Source organism: Loxodonta africana, chromosome 13 (assembly GCF_030014295.1).
Source record: "Loxodonta africana isolate mLoxAfr1 chromosome 13, mLoxAfr1.hap2, whole genome shotgun sequence".
Classification (NCBI taxonomy): domain Eukaryota; kingdom Metazoa; phylum Chordata; class Mammalia; order Proboscidea; family Elephantidae; genus Loxodonta; species Loxodonta africana.
Window position 1 is genome coordinate 6,654,940 of NC_087354.1, and position 26,063 is coordinate 6,681,002.

The 26,063-nt window shown below is 40.0% G+C and overlaps 1 protein-coding gene across 1 annotated transcript in view; it reads right to left on the reverse strand.

Moving 5' to 3' along the window:
• Nucleotides 1–5,425: 5,425 nt before the first annotated feature.
• Nucleotides 5,426–26,063, reverse strand: part of LOC100664120 (P protein) — a 151,854-nt gene continuing 131,216 nt past the window's right edge. The window contains exons 15-18 of the mRNA XM_064296177.1: nt 18,113–18,172; nt 17,365–17,469; nt 14,267–14,360; nt 5,426–5,588 (exon numbers count right to left, since the gene is read on the reverse strand). Coding sequence (XP_064152247.1) covers nt 5,485–5,588; nt 14,267–14,360; nt 17,365–17,469; nt 18,113–18,172 — 363 coding nt within the window. The 3' untranslated portion in view covers nt 5,426–5,484. The remainder of the gene's footprint in view (nt 5,589–14,266; nt 14,361–17,364; nt 17,470–18,112; nt 18,173–26,063) is intronic.

Sequence of the window (26,063 nt, forward strand, 5' to 3'; positions counted from 1 at the left end):
GAGAAGATGCGGAGAAACTGCACCTCTCACACTCTGCTGGTGGGAATGTAAAATGGTACAGTCACTCTGGAAAATAATTTTGCAATTTTTTTTAACAACTAAATATACTTACCATACAAACAAGTAATCTCACTCCTGGGCATTTACCTCAGAGAAATGGAAACTTATGTTTACATAAAAGTCTATCCATAAATGTCCATAATCCAGATAGCCACTTTATTTATAATAGCCCAAAACAACCCAGGTATCCTTCAGTGGGCGAGTGGCTAAGAAAACTGTGGTGTATCCATACAATGGAGTGCTACACAGCAATAAAAAGAAATGAACTGATGATACATGAAACAACAGGGATGATTCTTTAGGCAAATATGCTCAGTGAAAAAAGCCAACCTCAAAAGGCCACATATTGTACGATGTGACATATAACACAACATTGTTGTATATAACAATGTTGAGATGACAAAATTTTAGAAATGGAAAACAAATTAGTGGCTGCCAAGGGTCAGGGATAGGGGGAGGTAATGGAGGTGGTTAGCGTGACTATACAAGGCAACATGAAGGAATACTTGTGGTGACAGAACTCTTCTGTATCTTGACTGTATCAATGTCAATAACCTGGTTGTTATATTATACTGTAGTTTTGCAAGATATCACCATTGGGGGAATCTGGATGAAAGTACACAGGCTTTTTCTGTATTATTTCTTACAACTGCATGTGCATATACAATTATCTCAGAAGAAAAAGTTTAATAATAATAAGGGAACCAGAAGTCTAGATAAAAATAGAAGTGAAGTTTATTTGGGGAATAGAAAACACATTCCTAAACATAAAAACAAAGGTCATATTGAGTAAGATTCATAATTTCAACTGTAGAATACCTAAAAGTCATTTATAAAATTTAAAATACAAAACTAAACTAAGGAACAGTCACAACATGTAAGTCAGAAATGATTCCTTTGGATACAGAGCTTCCCCAAAGAGAAAAAAAAATGAAATCTCTCAATAGAAACACATAGGCAAAGGATATGAATAGAAAGTTCACAGAATAAGAAATGCCAGTATTCAATACTTACATAAAAAGAGTTTAATTTCAATAGAATTAATTAAAATAAAATGTGAATCCACCATTAGTCTACCCAGAAGAGCCCTGAGTATTGAAAATGGCAGCAATAAGTATCGGTCAGTGTCAATGAAGTGAATGATAGAGGAACTTTTCTGAATGCTAGCTTGTCAGTATGTATCTGGATACTTTAAAAACCATTCATTTAGCCAGCGATTGTATGTCAGGAAATTTATCTTCAGTTACTAGAGATGAAACAATTATTAGAGATGAAATATTGATGAAGATAATCATTGCAACATTGGTTATAATAACAAAGAGCAAGAATTAATCTAAATGCCCAACAAAGGTAAAATAAAGTGATATATCCACATATTATAGAATATGGTATATTTTGAAAAATAATAGCCTCATTAAATGTTCACAATATAATATGAAGAACAAAAGGCAGGACACACAATTGGCATAATAAAATATATTACGAAACATTCTGCATCCCACTTTGGTGAGAGGCGTCTGGGGTCTTAAATGCTAGAGAGTGGCCATCTAAGATGCATCAATTGGTCTCAAATCACCTGGAGCAAAGGACAATGAAGAACACCAAAAACATAAGGTAAAGATGAACCCAAGAGACAGAAAGGGCCACATAAACCAGAGACTCCATCAGCCTTAGATTGGAAGAACTAGATGGTGCCCGGCTACCACCCATCACTGCCCTGACAGGCAACACAACAGAGAATCCCTGATGAAGCAGAAGAACAGTGGGATGCAGGTCTCAAATTCTCGTAGAAAGACCAGACTTAATGGTCTGACTGAGACTAGAGGGACCCCAGAGGTCATGGTCCCCAGACCCTTTGTTAGCCCAAGGCTGGAATCATTCCTGAAGCCAACTCTTCAGACAGGGATTGGACTGCACTATAAGATAGAAAATGATACTGGTGAGGAGTGAGCTTCTTGGCTCAAGTAGACACATGAAACTATGGGGCAACTCCTGTCTGGAGGGAAGATGAGAAGGCAGAGGGGAACACGGGGAATACAGGGTGGAAAGGAGAAATGTGCTGCCACATTAGGGGGAGAACACCTAGGAGTCCATAGCAAGGTGTGTACGTGATTTGCAAACTTTCACTTAAAGCACAATAAATGAATTAATTTAAAAAAAAAAAAAGGTAGGACACAACATGATTCAAATATTTGTTAAAAATTATTTATTTTTTATAAGGGGGGAAGTAAGAAAACATACTAAATTCTTACCAATGGTTATTTCTGGGTAGCAAAATTATGGGTTACTTGTATTCTATATTTTATTCAATTTTCCATTAAAATATGAAAAATTTACATTATCAGATAAATAGAAATTTAAAAAAATAGAGCAGGCACCTAATATTTTTCTTTCTTTGTCACAGGAAGCCACCTTTTATAGAAAGAAAATTTTAAATAAGGTAGATAAAAGTAAATTTTATACATTTGCAATTGCAAACTAAGAATTTCATGCAAATGAGGGCCCTACAACCATTAGATTCCCTGGGAAAACCTCTCTGAGTTCCTAAAAAAAATTTTAAAAACCAACCCTGTAGCCATTGAGTTGATTCTGACTCATAGACCCTTTAGGACAGAGTAGAACTGCCCTATAGGGTTTCCAAGGAGTAGCTGGTGGATTCGAACTGCCAACCTTTTGGTTGGCAGCTGAGCTCTTAACCGCTGCACCACCAGGTCTCCTGACACAAAAGATTGTCCAAGCTGAAAGAAGAGGAAAAAACCCAGGGTAGAATGAAGGTACGGTTCTGAAATACATCTGACTATGGAGAGATTCTTTTTTCATCCAAGAAAATGTATACAATTCATAGGGTTATGGGCAAAAGAGCTTTTGGAGGAGACAACTAGCAGTCTTTCTCTCAGCTTTTTTTGGCCTTCAATTTTTTGACCACCACGCTAGCCCTTCACCACTGTGACTGCACACAAGTTGTCCCTATCATACACAAATGCAAGGCCTACTTCTAAAGTTCAGTATATGCACATATTACCTACTGAACAAATCCCAGGGCACCTTACATGTCCCAAGTGCCCTGGACATCAATCCCTCCAACTGGACAGAGGTCCTGGTTATTGTTATTAACCTTGGCTGTGTTCCAGGGGTCCAACCCTCATGGGCGATGAGCAAAGACAAGACACTGGTAGATCATCCTGATGCCACTGCTCTGCTGGCTGTGATGAATAGAGTTCTGACTGAGGCAGTTCTTGTTTAAGTGACGGGATTAGTCCTTTTCTACTCGACCAAGGCAGATGGGAGTCTAGACAGGAGGAACTTGGGCCAGAATTAAATTCTGGATCTTGTCTCTAAGCAGCAGGGTCAGCCACATGTCCAGAGTCCTGCTAAGCGGTGCAACCAAGGGCCTCCCAAGTCTTTCGTGAGTAAATTCATATTAACACCTCAACAAAACTACCAGATATGATTAGTTGCTCACGAACAATGGAAATGACCAGTATAATAAATGTTCCAGTATCCGCAGAGACCTGTATTGGTGGCCCTTACCTGAGTGTGACTGCCCAGGGGCTGCTTCCACAGCCAGCCCAAACAAGCAGTTACCACACAGGCCTAGGGCTCAGAACCAGGGCTGCTGCCCCACAGGCTGCACCTCCCCCTGCCACACAGCCACAGATGCAATGCCACTGTTGTATATACATTCCACCTGTGAGTTTACACCCAAAGAACTTCAACAAAAGCTTTGGTCAATGTCTTAGGCTGGGTGCTCTAGAGAAGCAAAACCAGTAAAGTGTATAAATATATGAAGACATTTATATCAAGGAAATGGCTCACACAGTTGTAGAGGCTGGAACGCATCCCAAGTTGGTAGGTCAGGCTGGAGGCTTCTCCTGATTCACATAGCCACGGGGGTTGGTGAACCCAAGACTGGCAGGTCAGAAAGCAGGGGTCTGGCTCACAGGCTTCGCAGAGCAATGAATCCCAAGATTGGCAGGTAAGACCCCAGTTTAGATTATAACTCAAGTCCCAAGAACAGGAAGTCAGACAAACAGGAGCCAGCTGCAGGAATCCAAGTGAGCAAAAGCCCAAAAGCCTTGCCAGAAAGTTCACCCATATTGGATACAGGCCATACCTCCAAGGAAACTCCCTTTTAATTGATTGGCTACTCACAGCAGATTCCATCATGGAGGTGATCACATTATATCAAATCTCATCATGGAAGTGATTACATCATTTTACAACTGCCAAACTACATCATAACCGCCTAACTACTAAGAATCATGGTCCCAGCCAAGTTGACACACAGCCTTAATGATTACAGTCAACATGAAATTCAGTGTAGTAAGTTCATGTTGGCAGCACCATTTTATGGGACCACCAATGTCCATTCTACACCCTCACCCCCCCGCCTGCTTATCCACCATGCTGGTTGATGTAGGAAATGCTATGGTGTGAGTTCAAGCAGCAGTCTTGGAATGTAATTCCATTCATTCCTGTCAAGCAATTTACCATTGACTGCACAGCCTCGCCCTAGCCATGCAATGGTTAAGCACTCGGCTGCTAACCGAAAAGCTGGCACCCACCCAGCAGCTCCAGGGTAGGAAAGACCTAGTGATCTGCTCCCATAAAGATTACAGCCTAGAAAAACCTATGAGGCAGTTCTCTGTCACATGAGGCTACTATGAGTCAAAAATCAACTCGAGGACACCTAAAAACAGCACAGCCTTGCATTCAGAGAAAGGTCATACTCCTGACTGTAATGAGAAGGGGGGCTCTGAGCATGCTGCACAGTGGTGCCTGCACAGTGGCTGTGTGCAGACATGAGCTTGGAGAGGGATGGGAAACAAACATGCAGTTGGGCCATGTGAAAATAGGTGTGGAGGAAATCGGGACCCACAGCGGTCCAAGCTCCCTTGTAGCAGGTTGCCGTGTGCCAGCAGCTGTGTGCCCTGGCTATGTGCCTATGGACAGCCATCCTCCCCACATTGTGCCCACACAGGGAATGCCTCCTCAGTGTGACAGTCTTGGCTACACACGGAGCATGCCTGAGTCTTTGTGAGTGTGGGATTTCTGCTGTACACTCCACAGATGACAGTTCTCATGTGCACCTCATCTCGTACAGCTAGCCACAAATCCCCATGGGAATTTCCACAAGAGCGGCCGCATGAACATCATATGCCTGGCAAGCCACAACCATCTCCTGACTCTTTCACTTACTATGAATCATTCAGCCCCAAGAATGTCTAAATTCCCCCCTGTATTATGAAACTAGTCTCAATAATAAATCTATAATGTGTTTTGTCTGAGCTTAACCTCACCTATGTCAGTCTCTCTGATTGCTAAAAACATGCTATTCCAGTGCTTGACAGTATGCATCATTGTTATTGTTGTTTTAATTAATGTAAGCTTAGGTGCTATATGTTAAACAAATTGAAAATGAGTTTAAAAGTACCTGAAAAATTCCATGAAGGAGAATCCGTATCCATGCTGCTCAGCAATTCCTGCACAAACTACATTTGCTGATGCTCCAATCAGGGTTCCATTGCCTGAAATCAAAATCAAGACCCAGTTTGTCTTGGTGGCAGGCTTCTGTTCTCTTGTGTTCTGCTATATATCTGGACCATCTCACAGGATCCTGACTTGATTATTCTTTACAGGCAAGTCAAAGTGATTGATTTGCAAATATCGGGGAGAAATCCTACTAGCAGCAAGAAAGTGAATTCACTGCTTGTAAAAAACATTTATAGGTAGAACTGCAGCTGTTCTACATGCAAATCCCTGCCAGTTAAGACGGTAGTATATTTTAGAGGATCCATGACAGTGGGAGAGAATGTGTCCTTAGGGGCAGCAGAGGATATCTCAGATGAAAATCGCCTTCTTCAATACCACTTCAGGACTAGGACACATACCAGGAAACCCTGTTTTGGGTGGGGAGGGAGGAAATAATGGCTGCACAGATGAAAACAACCAGGATAGAGCACTTTGTTTGGCATTTTTCATGAAAGGGCATTTGTCTGGACATGGAATACCTCTCTTGACTTGCATATGATCCATGTGGGGACATACAGACACAAACAACCATCTGAGTAGTCTGGGTGAAGAAAATGATCCAAGACTGGCCTCACAGTATTAGAGACCCATCTGTCCCAACACACACACTGATTGATTAAAAGAAGGATAGATTTTCTTGGTGAAGCCAGTCACATTGTCCATCTCTCTAACCCATAGTGATCAGTGTTGGAAGAGGGACACTGATCCAGGCTCAGTCATTTAGCTCAATCTGACATCTGGGCACACCCTGGTGAGGACAAGACTCTCCTTCCACTGAGCTACTCAGGGCTGGTGACCTGTAAGCTGCAGATCTGGAGCAGACCACAGCACTGTCAGCCTGAGGAACAGCCCTTCTGAGAATGGAGCCCAACGAAGATGAGCTGGGCAGGAGGAGGAAACGCCAAGGACAGAGGGTGGCGCACCATCGAGCCTATCAGCCACCTCATCAAAGGTGGGCAGATTTAGACACACACACTCTCGCATACTTGATCAAGGCAGTTTCAATTGCATTTCTGTTGCTTATAACCCAAATAACTAAAAAGACAAAAAAAAAAAACAAACAGTGTTGATTTGTAAAAAGTAATGTGAAGGTACTGTTTCATTCCCATGGCACTAACTTAAATTATGTCATTATCAAGAACAGTGATCCTTCTAGCAATCTCGATGCCCTGCCTCCCAATCTCCAAATATCATCCTTGCTGGCATCCATGTAGCTGACCAGGTAGCCAATCCTGTACACAACTGTGCCAGTCTTATACACGATTATGCATCTGGTCTTATACACAACTCAGACAACTGACAACTGGTCATATACACAGTTATGCGGCTGACACTACACACAGCCGTACAATCTGGAAACTCATCTTTTACACAGCCATGCTGATGGACATCTTTTTAAATGTACATTATTAACCTCAAACGGGCTCTCAATCATGTCCTGAAATCAAAACTACTATTCTCAGTCTATTTTATCACTCAGTTACCTAGTTGAATATGTTACACCTTCTCCTCTCTCCTCTCCTGTGCTCACACTAAGCTTTTTCTTTTCCTGAGAAACTAGACAATATTTGATAATAAAGGATAACCTCCTCTGCCCCGGCAGACCTATTCCCATACATGTGACCCTATTTTCCTTAGCATGAATGAACCGTCTTTGCTCCTGAAGAAGGCTGGCTCCCTCATATACACACAGGCTCCATTCCCCTCTCACCTATCTGGGGACATTGCTCCAAAATTTTCCTGTCTCTCTCCACTACATTCATTTTCTTCTCTCTACTGCTTCTTTCTCACTTGTGTGTAATCACATGGCCATTTCTCCCATCTAATAGAAATAAATCCTGATACCACAACCCCCTCCAGGTAAATCTAAAGAATTTAGAATAACGAGGCATTATATCTACAATTTACTTTCATATGGGTCATTAAAATTTATATGTATTAAAATACAACTTAACTAATAAACTGTAAACAAGACAAAAACCCAGAGAGAGTGAATAATAAAAACAAATGTGATAAAATGTTAATGGTTGTAAATCTGGTAAAGGATATTACATAGGAGTTCTTGTATTGCTGTAAATTTTCTGTAAGCTTGAAATTATTTCAAAATGAGAAGATAAAACATACTCTAACTTAGCGTGGGTCCTCCTGAACTCAAGATAGACATCCAACTGCACACTCAGCACACTTCTTGGGTGTCTAACAGACACCTCAAGTTTAACATTCCACTCAGTTCTCCTCATTTGAGTAAATGGAATCCCCATTCTCTCAGGTGTTCAAAACAAAACAAAAAAATTAGCATTATATTTGAATCTTCATTCTATCCATTTATACATTTTGTAGGATCCACATTCAAAATGTAAATAGGCAAATCCTGCTTCCAGCCATGATGGAGGCACTGACACCAGCAGCACCCTCCCACTGTAGATAACCAGAAAACTCTGCACCTGTGAGGCTGGCTGCACAAAGATTTCACAGATAGGACATAAAAAGCATGAACATAAATAAGGTTAAAAAGTTGGATTTCTTCACCATTAAAACCTCATTTTCACTAAAAACCACAACCAAGAAAATGAAAAGGCAAGTCAAAGACTGGAAGAAAACATTCACAAAAACGTATACCTGATGAAGAACTTGTATCCAGTATATATAAAGAATTTTATAACTCATTAATAAGAAGACAAGCAATCCAACAGAAAATAGAAAATGATATAAAGAGATATTTCACAAGGTGAGATGTACAAATGACCAATAACCACATAAAAATTCTAAGGCTCATTAGTCATCAAAGAAATCCAAATTAAAACCATAACAACTCACTCAAATGGTTAAAATCAATAACACCGACAAAGCCACATTCTGGTAGCAGCTGTTGACAGCAGCTTTATCCATAACAGCCAAATAATGAGAAACAACCCAAATATCCATCAACGGGTGAATAAACACTTCAAAAAGTGATGAAAAATTTCGTAGTAGAATGAAAAACTACTTAATAAGAAAATTTTTTTTACTGATAAAAGCAACAACACTTATGAACCTTAAAATGTTATGCTGAGCGCTTCTGTTTCCCGGCAAGATAAACCAACGGTTCCTTCTAAACAACCAAAACAACCAAACAAACAAAACCTAAATAGACAAAGTATATAAAACAATGAATTCAAGGCACTGGGCTTTAGGCAAAGAAGGACAGTGATCTCTGAGAGATAGGAGACAAAGGAGAGGAACTTTGTGATGTCATTCAATATCATACTGTATATCCCAGCCAGACCAATAAGACAAGCAGAAGAAATCAAAGATATCCAGATGGGAGAATAAGAAGTAAAACTGTCATTATTCTCAGTCTCCATGGTTAGAGAAATTAAAGAAGACTTAAATAAGTCAAAAGCTATACCTTGTTCATACATCAGAAGATTCAATATTTTAAAGACAGAAAAGCCAAAAACAAATTATTAAAAAAAAAAGTTATAAAGCTAACACTATCTAATTTCAAAACTTATTGTAAAGCTAGAGTATTTAAGACAGCGTATTAATAGCATATATAAATAGATCAATTGAACAGAAAAGAGTCCAGAAATACTCATACACATAAGGGCAACTGATCTTTGACAAAGGAGTCAAAGGCAATGCAGTGGAAAAAGGATAGCCTCTCAACATATGGTGCTGAAACAATTAGATATGCATATGCAAAGGAAAACAAATCTCACTCTACCTCTTACCATATACAAAAATTCACTCAAAATGACGCATAGACCTAAATATTAAACCTAAAATATAAATTTTCTAAAAGAAAACACAGGAGAAAATCTTTGTGACCTTGAATTAGGCAAAGATTTCTTAGACATGACACCGAATACACAGTCCATAAAAAAAAAAAAATAGATAAATTGGACTTCTCCAAAATTAAATACTTCTACTCTTTAAATACATTATCGGAAGAATAAAAAAACAAACCACAGAGTGAGATAATATATTTTCAAGGCACATCTGACCAGAGTATGCAAAAACTCTCAAAATTCAATAAAGAAAGAAATGGGCAAAATTTTTGAACATACTTCACTCAGGAAGATGTATGGATGACAAATAAGCAAATGAAAAGATGCTCAACATCATTAGTCACCAAAAACCAAAAAAACCAAACCTGTTGCCATCGAGTCGATTCCAACTCATAGTGACCCTATAGAACAGAGTAAAACTGCCCCATAGGGTTTCCAGGGAGTGCCTGGTGAATTTGAACTGCCGACCTTTTGGTTAGCAGCTGTAGCTCTTAACCATTACACCACCAGGGTTTCCCATTAGTCACCAGGAAAATGCAAATTAAAACCAGAAAGATATATTATTACACATCTATTAGTTAGAATAGCTAAAATTAAAAAAGAATGATCATGCCAAGTGTTTGCAAGGATATGGAAAAAGTGATAGTCTCATACTTTGCTGATGAGAATGTAAAAAGTGGACAATCACTTTGGCAATCTCTTAAAAATTTTGACAGTCACCTACTATATGGTCCATCCATTCCACTCCTAGGTATGGTCACTTTCTAGAATTTATTTCATTTAGGTTTCTTTGCATCTTCAGTGTTCTGAGGGTTTTTTAAAAAAAAAAAAAAAACTATGGTTTTGTAGCTAATGTGGTTTGTTCTATGTTGGGTTGAAGGCAATGCGATCTTGCAATTGCTTACTTCCTAACTAGATTCAGAAGCATTCTGATGCAAGCTTTGACTGACAACAGCATGGAACTAATAAATCTCTCCTTCCCTCCTTCTATTCCAAGGCACAATGGTTCCATAGGGCCCATCTAGAAAATGCTCCACTTCACTGAAAACTGGCTTTCTCTTCCTGTGACGCTATCACTAGCTTGGTGATGTACTGTGTGTTTGCTTTCTCTCCTCCACTGCCTCACTTCACTTCCTCCCACCCTCTTTCTGCACCTTCCGATAAAGCCTCAGCATGCCTAAGTTTTGCCTACGCCTTGGCTTTCTAGGAAACAAAGGCTAAGGCAATTTTTTCTTCAGACTTTTTTGAATTGCCCTTTGCTCTTAGTGGAAAAAAAAAAAATTGGGGGGGGGTCAGACCCAGAAAGAATTCCTTGTTTTGAAATATCTAGTGAATTTCACCCATCTTATATAGCAAATTACATTTCTAAAACTGACCGAAAACTTCTATTTAAACTGGTCTTCAAAAACCCTGAGTCAATGAGAGAGAGATCACCGATGGAATAAGTGTAGAGTTAGTGACTGGGCATCTGATATACCAAGAACAAGTACGATCAACAACCAGAGCTACTAGGTTAAAAAAGTTTCAAAACTTAAAACCTTCATTCATTACACCTGTCTTCCTGCTTGCAAAGTGGCCTCAGTCAGCGAGTGTTTGCCCATCATTTTAGGTTGTTAGCCACACAAAAATCCTCGCAACTGGGCCAATAAGCAACATCGTGATAAACAGAGAAAAGATTGAAGTTACCAAGGATTTCATTTTACCTGGATCTACAATCAATACCCATGGAAGCAGCAGTCAAGAAATCAAAGGATGCACTGCCTTGGGAAAATCTGCTGCAAAAGACCTCTTTAAAGTGTTGAGAAGCAAAGATGTCACCTTGAAGACTAAGGTGCACCTGACCCAAGCCATGTTATTTTCAATTGCTTATGCATGCAAAAGCTAGACGATGAATAAGGAAGACCAAAGAATTGATGTCTTTGAATTGTGGCATTGGTGAAGAATACTGAATATACCTTGGACTGCCAAAAGAACAAACAAACCTGTCTTAGAAGAACTACAACCAGAATGTTCCTTAGAAGTAAGGATGGCGAGACTGTCTCACATACTTTGGACATGTTATCAGGAGGGATCAGTCCCTGGAGAAGGACATCATGCTTGTTAGAGTAATGGGTCAGTGAAAAAGAGGAAGACCCTCAATGAGATGGATTGACACAGTGGCTGCAACAATGGGCTCAAGCATAACAACGATTGTGAGGATGGCACAGGACCAGGCAGTGTTTCGTTCTGTTGTACGCGGGGTCACTATGAGTCAGAACTGATTCGACAGCACCTAATAACAACAACCACAACAGCCACATAAGTAGTCCATGTTAACTTCTTTCCTTGAGAGCCCCTCCATGTTTTCTCTGCATGTTCTGGGGGAATCAGAATGAGCACAGGTGGGTTCTCCTACTTCAAGGCCCAGCTCAAAACTACCTGCTTTGGAAAGCCTTCTTGACCTTTCCCCCACCCCCTCTCTAGTGCTCCCTAAAAATTAATTCCACCATACAAGGAGAGACCTACTCATGTTGGTCATAACCTTAGCTTAGGGGACTGTTTTCCCCACTCAAGAGATGGAGGGTGATTCATTGTCTAGCCCAATGTCAGGTTAAGAGCAGACACTAAATAAGGTTAAATGAGCAAAATCCCACATCGAAGACTCTTTTCCAGGTCTCCTTGGACTGTTTCTATTGCTGATGTTAAATAAAACTATGAGAAGAATTGCAGCTTCCCATGGGGCTGGTTCTTTAATAGAACAATTTTAACAAGCTGTACTCTGGTAAGAATGTGAGGTCTCAATCACTATACTAATTAGCAGTCTCTAGAAATTATGAACTTTGCTGGATGACATAAATCACCCTCTTCAGACAAGGAAATAAACCAAAAAGAAAGTTATGGATTCAATAGCCAGAGATCAATTACAGAACAAAAAAGCTGGATTATCTAAGCATGCCTATATGAAAAAATTAAAACTCCAAAATCTTGATCAAAAAGGGGAAAAGATAGTACAAAATTTCAAATTCTCACGGACTCCAGACTTTCTGGAGCCATGGAAGCTGAATTAACCCCTGAAACCACCATCCTGAGATAATCTTCAAACCTTAAACCAAAACTATCCCCCAAAGTCTTCTTAAAACCGAAGTTTAGCTTAACTAGTAAAAAATATCTGTCTTAACCATTTTTGTCTTTAAGAACTATCTGTTTGTGATCAAATTGACATAAGCAACTCAGAAGATTAGATAGGAACCTTAGGGGGCACTGAATTTATGTTAATGGAAAGGAACAATTCAGAAAAGGAGGGTGTGAATGATTGTACAGCCTGAAGAATGTATCAGTAAAAGGTACAAAATACTGGGGAAGTCAGCACAACTTGACCAAGCCAAAGTCATAGAAGCTTCATAGACACATCTGAACTCCCTGAGGGTCCAAATTATTGGGCTGAGGGCTGGGGACCATGGTGTCAGGAGACACCTAGCTTAATTGGCATAATACAGTTTATAAAGAAAATGTTCTACATCCTACTTTGGTGAGTAGTATCTGGGGTCTTAAAAACTTGTGAGTAGCCATCTCAGATACTCCACTGGTCCCACCCCAACTGGAGCAAGGGAGAATGAAGAAAACCAAAGCACAAGGGAAAGGTAAGTCCAAAGGACTAATGAACCACAACTACCATAGTCTCCACCAGGCCGAGTCCAGCTCAATTAGATGGTACTCGGCTACCACCACCAACTGCTCCAACAGGGATCACAATAGAGGGTCCTGGACAGAGTTGGAGAAAAATGTAGAACAAAATTCTAACTCACAAAAGAGGACCAGACTTACCGGTCTGACAGAGACTGGAGAAACCCTGAGAGTATGGCCCCCGGACACATTTTTAACTCAGTACTGAGGTCACTTCTGAGGTACACCCTTCAGCCAAAGATTAGACAGGCCATAAAACAAATAATACATGGAGCTAAACCATGTAAAAAAAAAAATACTAGACTAAATGGACACACTAGCACAAGGGCAAGGACGAGAAGGCAGGAGGGGACAGGAAAGCTGACAATGGGGAACCTAAGGTCGAGAAGAGTGTTGACATGTTGTAGATTTGGCAACCAATGTCACAAAAAATGTGTATTAAATGTTTAATGAGAAATTAATTTACTCTGTAAACCTTCATCTAAAGCACAATAAAAAATATATATAATCAATGTCACTGAATTATACACGTAGAAACTACTGAATTGGTGTATGTTTTCCTGTATGTATTCTCAACAGCAATAACAAAATTAAGATTTAGAAAAAAGAATGAAAACTGCTGTCTTATCTCAGACTCTCTGCAGTCCTCTTCTGCTCCCCAAAGTGATCAGGCTTCCAAATGTGACGAAGATTCTCATACAGGGCCCTCCAAAGACACGTACATCCCAAAGGCATCATACTAGGTCCCAGGGGTCAGTATCTCCAGGCACTTTACAATTTCTTCAATCAAACCCCAACAAATCCTTCATCTTTCTTCCTACTCTTAGCTCAGAGTCACTGTTTCTCAGTTCACCCATTCGCCATTTCACCCCATCCATTAAGGAGGGAATAAGAGGAGGAGAAAGAGGACTGTAACAGAGAATAGCTTCTGACTGTTTCAGAACATAACTACATTCCACATGGAAGTGTTGACAGTGACCAGGCTGTATGGACTGAGTTGGACTATGGTGCGGGTTTAGGATGCCACGTGCAGTTCCACCAGGAGTGGGACAGGGCAGGCCGACAGAGAAGCTGAGTTAGCTCTAGAATTATTCCAATCAAAGCTGACAGTGTGCCTCCACTTGGGAAACCATGAGGGCTTTCCTTAATTTACCCTCAATCTCGTATCAGTGAACTCTTAATTTCTGACTTGAAAACAGTGCCTCTGTGCCTTTTCCCACAGATGCAGTCAGCATCCTTACCTCCTAGGCAGGCTCCAAGGGCTAGCGAATACATGAGCGGCTGCACAGGAAGGCTGACCTCAGGGTCTTGGCTCAAGTTAAGAAGCACAGGAATCTGTGGAGGAAAAGAAGACTGATATTACAACTCATGAAAATGTAGAGGCACTGTCCACATTGTGAGTCACTAAACTCAAGACAATTTTTCAGCAGTCAAAAAGTAGCACAAGAATTTGGAAGGAAACCAACATGAACTCTGGGGTCCACAGACACTCGAGTCTGACCCAGCTGTGTGACCTCTGACTCCGGCCCATGATTAACTGGTCCCCCATTTCCTTACCTGCAACCCCATTGTACAGGCACCACTGTGACTCTTGAGTGAAGCAATGTCAGGAAAAGCCAAGCAGAGTGCCCAGGAACTTAGTAACATAAGAGAATCTATGACAGCCCAAAATGCACCAAGTCCTGTGCTAAATATTTGCATGTAGTCACTTATCCAATACCCAAACACTCTTGATATGTGTCTATTATTCCTTCCATTGACCAATGAGGATTCCGAGATTCAGAGAGGCACTAGACACAAATCTCGTGAGTGACTGGCCAGAATTTGAGCAGAGTTCTTTGATTCCAAAGCACACTATGGCAAACCTATGCTACACTGTTTCCCACCACTGCTCTCTGCCCTATTTTCTATGACCCCTAGCACTGAGATACTCTAACAGGCCTCACATTCAATAACCAGAAGCATCACTCTCTATTCTCTAGTCTGTCATGCCAGCATGTGTGTGTGTGTGTGTGTGTGTATGTATATGTATGTGTGTATATGAAGCGCTGGTGGCTATAAACCAAACAAAAGGTCAGGAGTTCGGATCCACCAGTCACTCCTTGGATACCCCACGGGACAGCTCTATTCTGTCCTATAGGGTCACTATCAGTTGGAATCAACTTGATGGCAATGGGTTTGTTTTTTGGTGTATATATATAGACAGAGAGAGAGACACGTGTACGTGTCTGTGTGTGTGTGTGTGTGCGAGCTTCACTGGTTTTGCTCCTCTAAGGAACTTTGCCTAAGACATCCTCAATGCTGCTACTGAAGTAGCTCCTGCTCTTGGTCCTTGCATCTCCCTTCCTTCAGCCTCTTGGCCAGCCTGGGCCCCTAAGAAGCCTTCCCTGACTTTCCAAATGTGGCTGATGCTTTCTAACACTGTATGCTCAGAGCTTACTGCCAGAACCTCACTTAGCACTCCTCCCTCCTCCCCTTTATGCTCCTGTAGTTTAGTGAAGAGCCCAGACCCTCTGTCTGCCCCCACCGTGACCCCTTATGTGCCCCGACGTGACCCTCTCTTCACAGATTCCGTTCCTAAAAACAGCCTCTCTTTCTAGTGCTTGTCCCGTCTGGTATGGCCAGAAGAGCTGTCACTTAATCCCGTGAAGACTGATTTGCCTCAGCTCAGCATCCAGTGAGTTCACACTGAAGACTAGCTGAGGGCCCCCTTCACCTCCATGGCCACGCCTACACATGGGGTTCAAATGTTGTTGCTCACATGTCCCATAAAGAGTTTCAAAAAAATACATGACCTCCCTCCTACATTTGAAGTTAGTATGTGAAATGTGTTGTCCTTATTTAAGTCTCTCCCAAGGATGCCATCGGTAGCATATAGTAGTATCGCCATTCTCAAACAAAAGTGATCCACCACTGTCTTAAATATATCCATTTAAATTTAGATAGCATAATATCATAATTCACTGAAAAATACAGAAAAACTCCTTCTCAATGAATGGTCTGAAACAGGAGAGTGCCCAGGCCTTACTGCCAGACCTCTAGTCCTGCTCTAAGGCCCAGGGAATGCCCAGGAGGGCCAGACAATCACAAGAAGGCTAAGCATCCCTCACAGGGATAGAGAAGGAGACAGAGGTATGTGACTGCACCAGGGCACTGGTCACAGGTGACAATGCTGCTATGATGTACATGGTCCAGAGGGGAGATTCCCAGAGGTGGAATACAGGGTCTCTAAACATCAGAGACTCAGGTGAGGAGGACCTTCTACCCGGTGGTCTCAGGGTGATGCTCTGGGGGCTGCCCAGGGATTCTGGAGGGAGGCCGTGGCAGACAGGACTGGTAAGCATGCCGTGGGGTGCTCCTGGCTGTGTGGGCCAGGGGTACTGGGTATGGGATGCTGATAGAAGGCTTCCACCGGCAGAAGCATGTGCTCATACCAGCTGGAGAGGCTGGTTTGGAGAAGGGGAGTGACAAGGAACACTCAGGGCAGGGTGACCAAGCTCCCAAACTCAGTGGGGGAGTGAGCCAAGGCACTCAGGAAAGCAGCAGATGCTGAGGGCTCCATGGGGCAGCCTCCCAGAGGGGCCTTGGGTTCCTGGTTGCCTCTTAGACATTCCAAGAATGGAGCACTATCCTGAGATAAACTCCTTGTCTTCTTAAACTAGCTCTGTTGATTGGAACTATTGATTGAAATGCTGATACAACTCTGAGAATTACATATCAAAAGATACTATCATAAATGGAAAACCAAAGAACGGGGTCAATTTCCAGGACTCAGGACTAGGAAACATGGCATAGCCAAATTGATACAGATATTTTTAGAGACACAACCCAATCCAGAACAAACACATTAACATGTTTAAATATACTGTGATTACTGATGGCCTTGAATTTATTTCTACAATTTTATTTTGGTTTTCCATTTATGATATTTTTTTCTTCTGATTCCCCCACTCCCATCATTTCCTGCCTTCTCTTGGATTGATAATTTCTACCACCCCACCCCCCGGGGTGGTTTGGAAAATGCTACTTTTAATCCTAATCATTTAGTGAGTATCTTTTCATTTGTATTGAAGAAAGAAAGAAAGTACAGTCCTTCCACGGAGGGCAACAGCTCTCTGTCAGCTGACCCCAAAACAACCAGTCACCTTGGACCACTCCCATTCACTATGAGTCTGGGCTCTCACCATTCTCTTCCCTGGGATCTGCTTCATCTGTCTTCTCAGGTTGTGACTCCAGCAAAGAGAGAAGGTATCACTCCCTGTTTCCTCAGAGGAAGGGAAGCTCCAGATTGCATGCTGGCTAGCAGTGGAGCCCTCTACATCTAAAGCATGTGACTCACCATGGTGGCAGTGAACGGGATGTTGTCAATCAAGGAAGAGGCTGTAGCTGAGACCCAGACCACCAGGACAATAGCTGCTGCAAGGCGCTGGTCCTCAGGGACCATCTGGAAGGGCAGATAACGGCAATGCTCAGAGCCAAAAGTTACCTGTGCACAATTAGCTGCAGTGTTAAATCACATACATTTAGCTTTTGATTTAACCTGTGAGATTTAGAAGGGACCTTCTGACACACAAGAGACACAGGTTCAGTGGCCAGGGGGTGTTCAAAAAGGGGCCACACCAAGGCTTTCCCGACTCCTTATAGGACCCTCTGGGTTTCTGTGAGTAAATGACGGGAGGGCAATTCCAAGAGCTTGCTCCAGCCTCCTAGTCCAGTCAGGTGGAAAGCAGAGCTGCCTCTTCTGTCACCAGCACCTGGTGGTGACAAACACTCTCACCCTGACCTGAACCCCAACATAGTCTGGAATGGGGACTCTGCAGCACTCATTTGTTCAGACTAGGGGTTGTGTTGCTCTCCTTCTTGGGCATTTTTTACTAAAGGCTAACAGCAAAATAGCAGGAAACTGTAATTATATATTCTTTGGGAAATGCCTCCCTTCAGCTCTAGGCTACAAAGGATAAAATAGGTTTCCTGCAGTAATTTATTACATAATATGGCTTATTCTTGCCACCCTTTTTTTTTTTTTTTTTTTAACAAAATCAAAAGGGCAGTGTCTGGAGCACATTCTATTATACCACTTAATGTACCTTTATTAGCAAAGCAGTCTGTTCTCCTATATATTCTATTAAGTGGAGATGTCCCAATGCCTAGAAGAAATGGACATATGGTGAGAATCAATTTAAAACTGAGAATATATGTAAATTTTTAAAAACCATGTCTTAAAAATAATACGCAGCCCAGACTCTTGCTTCTTATAAAAGATCAGACTCAAATATACAGCCTATAAATAATTTATTATCATATGTGCGCACAGAAGATTCATCAAGGAAAACAGCACAAGAGCAGAGGCACGGGATTCCTCACTGATTTACATTAATATCCATATTAAATTTAAATTCAAATGGAAGGCAATCTCTTTAAGATCTGTGTATAGGAGCACTGTTCAACTGTACCTAATCAAATGCCATTCCATATAGAGGGTCTTTCAGATAAATTGCATTTTCACTTCCTTTTTAAAGTTAAACATTATAGTTAAAGCTTAAGTACTGAAAAGAAAATGCTTGGTTTTTACAACCTTCAAAAAAAGGAAAGGAAGGTCTATTTAACCGAAGCACATAACTAATTTCACAGTACTGAACACATTCAGAACACTGTTTTACAGGAAAGGTAGGAGATAATAAAGGAGAGAAAAGGGCAGCACAGGAGCCATTCTGCTACACCTACCACCTTCGTCAGCACCAGTGGGGACACTTGGGAACAAGGAGAGTCTGGAACAGGAGAGAATCAAAGGGGGAATCTTGTAGTAGTGACACAGGGATGACACAGCTGTCTAACACCTCTCAAATTTGAACTTTTCATTGCAATTTGATTATGCTGAATGATTCTCAATATTGAAAGCATCAGATTGAACATGTTCAAATAAAAATTTAAAAATTCCCAAATTACACTTGTTACTTTGATCTATGAGTTTCAAAACTAGAACAAAAATGCTGGGTCTTATATCACAATTCTCAATTCAAAATAATAAATCTATTATATCAACTACATCATACGGATAAATTCTATTTAGAGAAGGGTTTTCAACCTCAGGGCTAGTGGCATTTTGGCAGGAAATTCCTTGTTGTGGGTGGCTGTTCCGTGTGTTATAGGATGTTCAGCAGCATTCTTGGTCTTTACCTACTAGATGCCAGTAGAACTTCCCCTCCATCAATGTGAAAACCAAAAAAGTCTTCAGACATTACCACTGTCCCCTGGGGGACAAAATCATGCCCTGTTGAGAATCACTGATTTGGAGTAATCACTTACTTAAAGAGACAAAAAATTTAAACTTCAAAAAAAAAAAAAAGAATTATAACCATACTTTTCATTTTGTTATATACTTCTGATTCAAAGAAAAGTCAGAGTTCAAAACCAGATTAAAAAATTTTGCCAGATAATTTTGCCTATTAAACACAGTCCTCTCCTACCCACATCAGGGGCCTAAGGACAGGTAGCTCCACTCAGGTCACCCAGCCACCCGCGACAGGGGTCCAAGTATAACTGCTACCTCGCAGTCCTTACAACCAAAAACACTAGGTGCCCATGGTCCATCTGCAGAACCCACCCACCTGTGCACACTAGGGAACAGGGATACGCTTTCCTCATAGACATGTGGGGGATAATTCTCAGCCCCCTGCCTTGTTCAGACCATGATGTGCTGCTGCAACCAGATACCAGCACCTACACAAATCACCCCTGCCCCTCTAAGACTGTAAGACAGAGCCTGTACCACACGCTTGATGATCAGGTACCTGGACACCTGAGCTGAATTCATACAAGAAAAGTGAATGGACTCCTAGACTGATATACCTGATAACAGCTCTAGCCATCTAGGGGAAAGACGTCAGAGCTCCAAAGGAGAAAATAATCAGGCTAGCTCACTCAAGAAACCCATTTGGGCATATCAAAACAAAACAAAGCAAGAAGCTATGACACAGTAAGCAAACATAAAATAAACTAATACAATAACTTATTGATGGCTCATAGACAACAGTCAATAACAAGTCACATAAAGAAAGAGACCATGATTGCCTCAACTAGGTCTGAAAACAAAGAATCAAGGTATCTTCTAGGTGAAAGTGCATTCCTGGAATTACCGAAGGCAAGATACAAAAGATTAATATACACAATCCTTCAAGACATCATGAAGGGAATCAGACAATATGCAGAACAAACCAAGGAACACACAGATAAAGCAGTTGAAGAAATTAAAAAGGTTATTCAGGAACATAATGAAAAACCTAATGAGCTGGAAAAATCCATGGACAGACAGCAATCAGAAATTCAGAGGATTAACAATAAAATTTCAGAAGCAGACAGCTCTATAAAAAATCAGAGGAGCAGAACTGAACAAAAGGAAGGCAGAATTTGTGAACCTGAAGATAAGGCACTTAGCACCAATATATTTGAAGAAAAATCAAATAAAACATTTAAAAAAAATCAAGAACCCTTAAGAATCATGTGGGACTCTATCAAGAGAAATAACCTACGAATGCTTAGAGTACCAGAACAGGGAGAGATAACAAAAAATACAGAGAGAATTGCTGAAGAACTGTTGGCAGAAAACTTCCCTGAAATCATGAAAGATGAGAAGATATCTATCCAAGATGCTCATCGAACTCCACATAAGGTAGATTTTAAAAGAAAGTCATCAAGACATATTATAATCAAACTTGCCAAAACCAAAGATGAAGAGAGAATTTTAAGAGAAGCTAGGGATAAAAGGAAAGTCACGTATAAAGGAGAGCCAATAAGAATAAGTTCGGACTTTTTTTTTACTTGGCAGAAACCATGCAAATCAAGGAGGCAATGGGATGGCTTATATACAAAATTGAAGGAAAAAAATTGCCAACCAGGAATCATTTATCCAGCAAAGCTGTCTCTCAAATATAAAGGTGAAATTAAGACATTTCCAGATAAACAGAAGCTTAGGGAATTCATATGAACCAAACCAAAACTATAAGAAATACTAAAGGGAGTTCTTTGGTTAGAAAATAAATAATATCAGGTATCAACCCAAGAATAGAACACTGGGCAGAGCAATCAGATGTCAACCAAGACAGGGAAACCACAAAAACAAATCAAGATTAAAAAAAAAAGCCCCAAACAGGAAAACAGCGATGTTACTATTTAAAACAAGACAACATTAAAAGAATAAAGAGGGACTAAGAAATGTAGTCATAGATCTTTCATACGGAGAGGAAGACAAGGCGAAACAAAGAAATAAAAGTTACATTTAAATTTAGAAAAATAGGAGTAAATAATAAGGTGACCACAAAGGAGACAAACTATCCTACACTGCAAAATAAAATACAAGAAAAAAATAGAGACTCAGAAGAAACAAAATCAACAACAACGAATATGAGGAAAAGACAATATATAAAGATAAGCTACTCAACACAAAAAATTAAGCGGGAAATAGAAACTGTCAACAAGACACAAAAAGACATCAAAATGATAGCACTAAATTCAAACCTATCTATAATTATGCAGACTGTAAATGGAGTAAATTCATCAATAAAGAGACAGAGATTGGCAGAATAGATTAAAAAACATGATCTATCTATATGCTGCCTACAAGAGACATGCCTTAGACGTAGAGAAACAAACTAAAACTCAAAGCACAGAAAAAAATATATCAAGCAAACAACAATCCAAAAAGTCTACTTCTGACAAAATACTCTTTAAAGTTAAATCCATCAGAAAGGATAAGGAAGACACTATATAATGATTAAATGAACAATATACCAAGAAGATAAAATATAACCATATTAAATATTTATGCACCCAATGACAGGGCTGCAAGATACATAAAACAAACTCTATCAGCATTGAAAAGTGAGATAGACAGCTCCACAAAAATAGTAGGAGGCTTCAACACACCACTTTCGGTGAAGGGCAGGACATCCAGAAAGAAGCTCAATAAAGACACGGAAGATCCAAATGCCACAATCACCCAGCTTGACCTCATACACATACAGAACACTCCACCCAACAGCAGCCAAGTACACTTTCTTTTCTAGTGCACATGGAACATTCTCTAGAATAGACCACATATTAGGTCAGAAAGCAAGCCTTAGCAGAATCCAAAACACTGAAATATTACAAAGCATCTTCTCTGACCATAAGGCCATAAAAGTAGAAATCAGAACAGAAAAAGCAGGGAAAAGAAATCAAACACTTCTAAACTGAGCAATACCCTGCTCAAAAAAGACTGGATTATAGAAGACATTAAGGATGGAACAAAGAAATTCATAGAATCCAATGAGAATGAAAACACTTCCTATCAGAACCTTTGGGACACAGTGAAAGCAGTGCTCAGAGGTCAATTTATAATAATAAATGCACCCATAAAAAAAGAAGAAAAGGCCAAAATCAAAGAATTATCCCTACAACCTGAATAGAAAGAGAGCAACAAAAGAAGCCTTCAGGCACCAGAAGAAAGCTAATAATAAAAATTACAGTAGAGCTAAATGAAATAGAAAACAGAAAAAAAAATTGAAAGAATTAACAAAACCAAAATCTGGTTCTTTGCAAAACTTAACAAAATTCATAAACCATTGGCCAAACTGACAAAAGAAAAACAAGAGAGGAAGCAAATAACCGGAATAAGAAATGAGATGGGCAATATTACAACAGACCCAACTGAAATTAAATGAGTCATATCAGATTACTGTGAAAAATTGTACTCTAACAAATTTGAAAACCTAGAAGAAATGGATGAATTTCTAGAAACACACTACCTACCTAAACTAACACTTACAGAAGTAGAACAACTAAATAGACACATAACAAAAGAACAGATTCAAAAGGTAATTTAAAAATTCCCAAGAAAAAAAAGCCCTGGCCCAGATGACTTTAATGCAGAGTTCTACCAAACTTTCACAGAAGAGTTACCACCACTATTACTAAGGTATTTCAGAGCATAGAAAAGGACAGAATACTCCCAAACTCATTCTATAAAGCCACCATATCCCTGATACCAAAACCAAGTAAAGTCACCACAAAAAGAGAAAATTACAGAATTATATCCCTCCTGAACTTAGATGCAAAAATCCTCAACAAAATTCTAGCCAACAGAATTCACAACATATCAAAAAAATAACTCACCATGACCAAGTGGAATTCATACCAGGTATGCAGGGATGGTTCAACATTAGAAAAAAAATTAATGTAATCCACCACATAAACAGAACAAAAGACAAGAATCACATGATTTTATCAATTGATGCAGAAAAGGCATTTGACAAAGTTCAACACCCATTCATGATAAAAATTCTCAGCAAAATTGGAATAGAAGGAAAATACCTCAACATAATGAAGGGCATTTATATAAAACCAATAGCCAATATCATCCTAAAAGGAAAGAACCTGAAAGCATTCCCCTTGAGATGGGGAACCAGACAAGGATGTCCTTTATCACCACCTTATTCAACATTGTGCTGGAAGTGCTAGCCAGAGCAATAGGCTAGATAAAGAAATAAAGGGCATCCAGATTGGCAAAGAAGCAGTAAAATTATCTCTATTGGCAGATGACATGATCTTATACACAAAAAACCCTAAAGAATCCTCAAGAAAACTACTGAAACTAATAGAAGAATTCAGCAGAGAATCAGGATACAAGATAAATATACAAAAATGAGTTGGATTCCTCTATACCAACAAAAAGAACATTGAAAAGGAAATCACCAAATCAATACCATTTACAGTATCCCCCAAGGAGATAAAATACTTGGGAATAAATCTTACCAGAGATGTAAAAAGACTTATGCCAAGAAAACTACAAAAAACATCTGCAAAAAACCAAAAGAGACCTACATAAGTGGAAAAACATACCTTGCTCATCGATTAGAAGACTTAACATTGTAAAACTGTCTACTCTGCCAAAAGCAATCTATAGATTTAATGCAATTCCAACGACATTTTTTAATGAGATGAAGAAACAAATTACTAAATTCATATGGAAAGGAAAGAGCCCCTGGATAAATAAAGCATTACTGAAAAAGAAAACAAAATGGGAGGCCTCACTCTACCTGATTTTAGAACCTATGATACCGCCACAATAGTCAAAACTGCCTGGTACTGGTACAACAACAGATACATAGACCAATGGAACAGAATTGAGAATCCAGATATAAATCCATTCACATACAGGCAATTGGTATTTGACAAAGGCCCAAAATTAGTTAAATGGGAAAAAGACAGTCTTTTTAACAAATGGTGGCAGCATAACTGGATATCCGTCTGCAAAAAAATGAAACAAGACCCATACCTCACACCACGCACAATAACTAACTCAAAATAGATCAAAGACCTAAATATAAAATCTAAAACAATAAAGATCATGGAATAAAAAATAGGAACAAAGTTAGGAGCCCTAATACATGGCATAAACAGTATACAAAACATTACTAACAATGCAGAAGAAAAACTAGACACCTGGGAAAAAAATTTTTTTTTTCCCCAGAGCTCCTAAAAATCAAACACCAATGCCCATCCAAAGACTTCAACAAAAGAGTAAAAAGATTACCTACAGACTGGGAAAAAGTTTTTAGCTATGACATTTCCAATCAGCGACTGATCTCTAAAATCTACATGATACTGCAAAAACTCAACTGCAAAAAGACAAATAACCCAATTAAAAAATGGGCCAAAGATATGAACAGACACTTCATTCAAGAAGACATTCAGGTAGCTAACAGATACATGAGGAAATGCTCATGATCATTAGCCATTAGATAAATGCAAATCAAAACTACAATGAGATTCCATCTCACTCCAACAAGGCTGGCATTAATCCAAAAAACACAAAACAATAAATCTTGGAGAGTTTGTGGAGAGACTGGAATACTTATGCACTGCTGGTAGGAATGTAAAATGGTACAGCCACTTCGGAAATTGATTTGGTGCTTCCTTGAAAAGCTAGAAATAGAACTACCATAGGATCCAGCAATCTCACTCCTTGGAATATATCCTAGAGAAATAAGAGCCTTTACATGAACAGATATATGCACACCCATGTTTACTGCAGCACTGTTAATAATAGCAAAAAGATGGAAGCTACCAAGGTGCCTATCAACAGATGAATGGATAAATAAATTATGGTATATTCACACAATGGAATACTATGCATAGAACACTGATGAATCTGTGAAACATTTCATAACTTTGAGGAATCTGGAAGGCATTATGCTGAGTGAAATTAGTCAGTTGCAAAAGGACAAATATTGTATAAGACCACTATTATAAGAACTTGAGAAATAGTTTAAACAGAGAAGAAAATATTCTCTGGTGGTTCCTAGAGGGGGGAGAGAGGGAGGGACAGGTGTACTCAGTAATTAGATAGTAGATGAGAACTACTTTAGGCAAAGGGAAAGACATCACACAACACAGCAAGGTCAGCACAACTGGACTAAACCAAAAGCAAAGAAGTTTCCTGAATAAACTGAATGCTTTGAAGGCCAGCATACCAGGGGTGGGGGTTTGGGGACCATGGTTTCAGGGGACATCTAAGTCAATTGGCATAATAAATGCTAGCAAGTGGCCATCTAAGATGCATCAATTGGTCTCAACCCACCTGAACCAAAAGGAGAATGAAGAACACCAAGGACACATGGTAATTATGAGCCCAAGAGACAGAAAGGGCCACATAAAGCACAGACTACATCAGTGAGACCAGAGGAACTAGATGGTGCCTGGCTAAAGCCGATGACTGCCCTGACAGGCAACACAACAGAGAACCCCTGAGGGAGCAGGAGAGCAGTGGGATGAAGACACCAAATTCTCATAAAAAGACCAGACTTAATGGTCTGACTGAGACTGGAGGGACTTCGGTGGTCATGGCCCCCAGACCTTCTGTTGGCCCAGGAGAAAAACTATTCCCGGAGCCAACTCTTCAGACAGGGATTCGACTGGACAATGGTATAGAAAAAGATGCTTGTGAGGAGTGAGCTGCTTGAATCAAGTAGACACTTGAGACTGGGTTGGCATCTCCTGTCT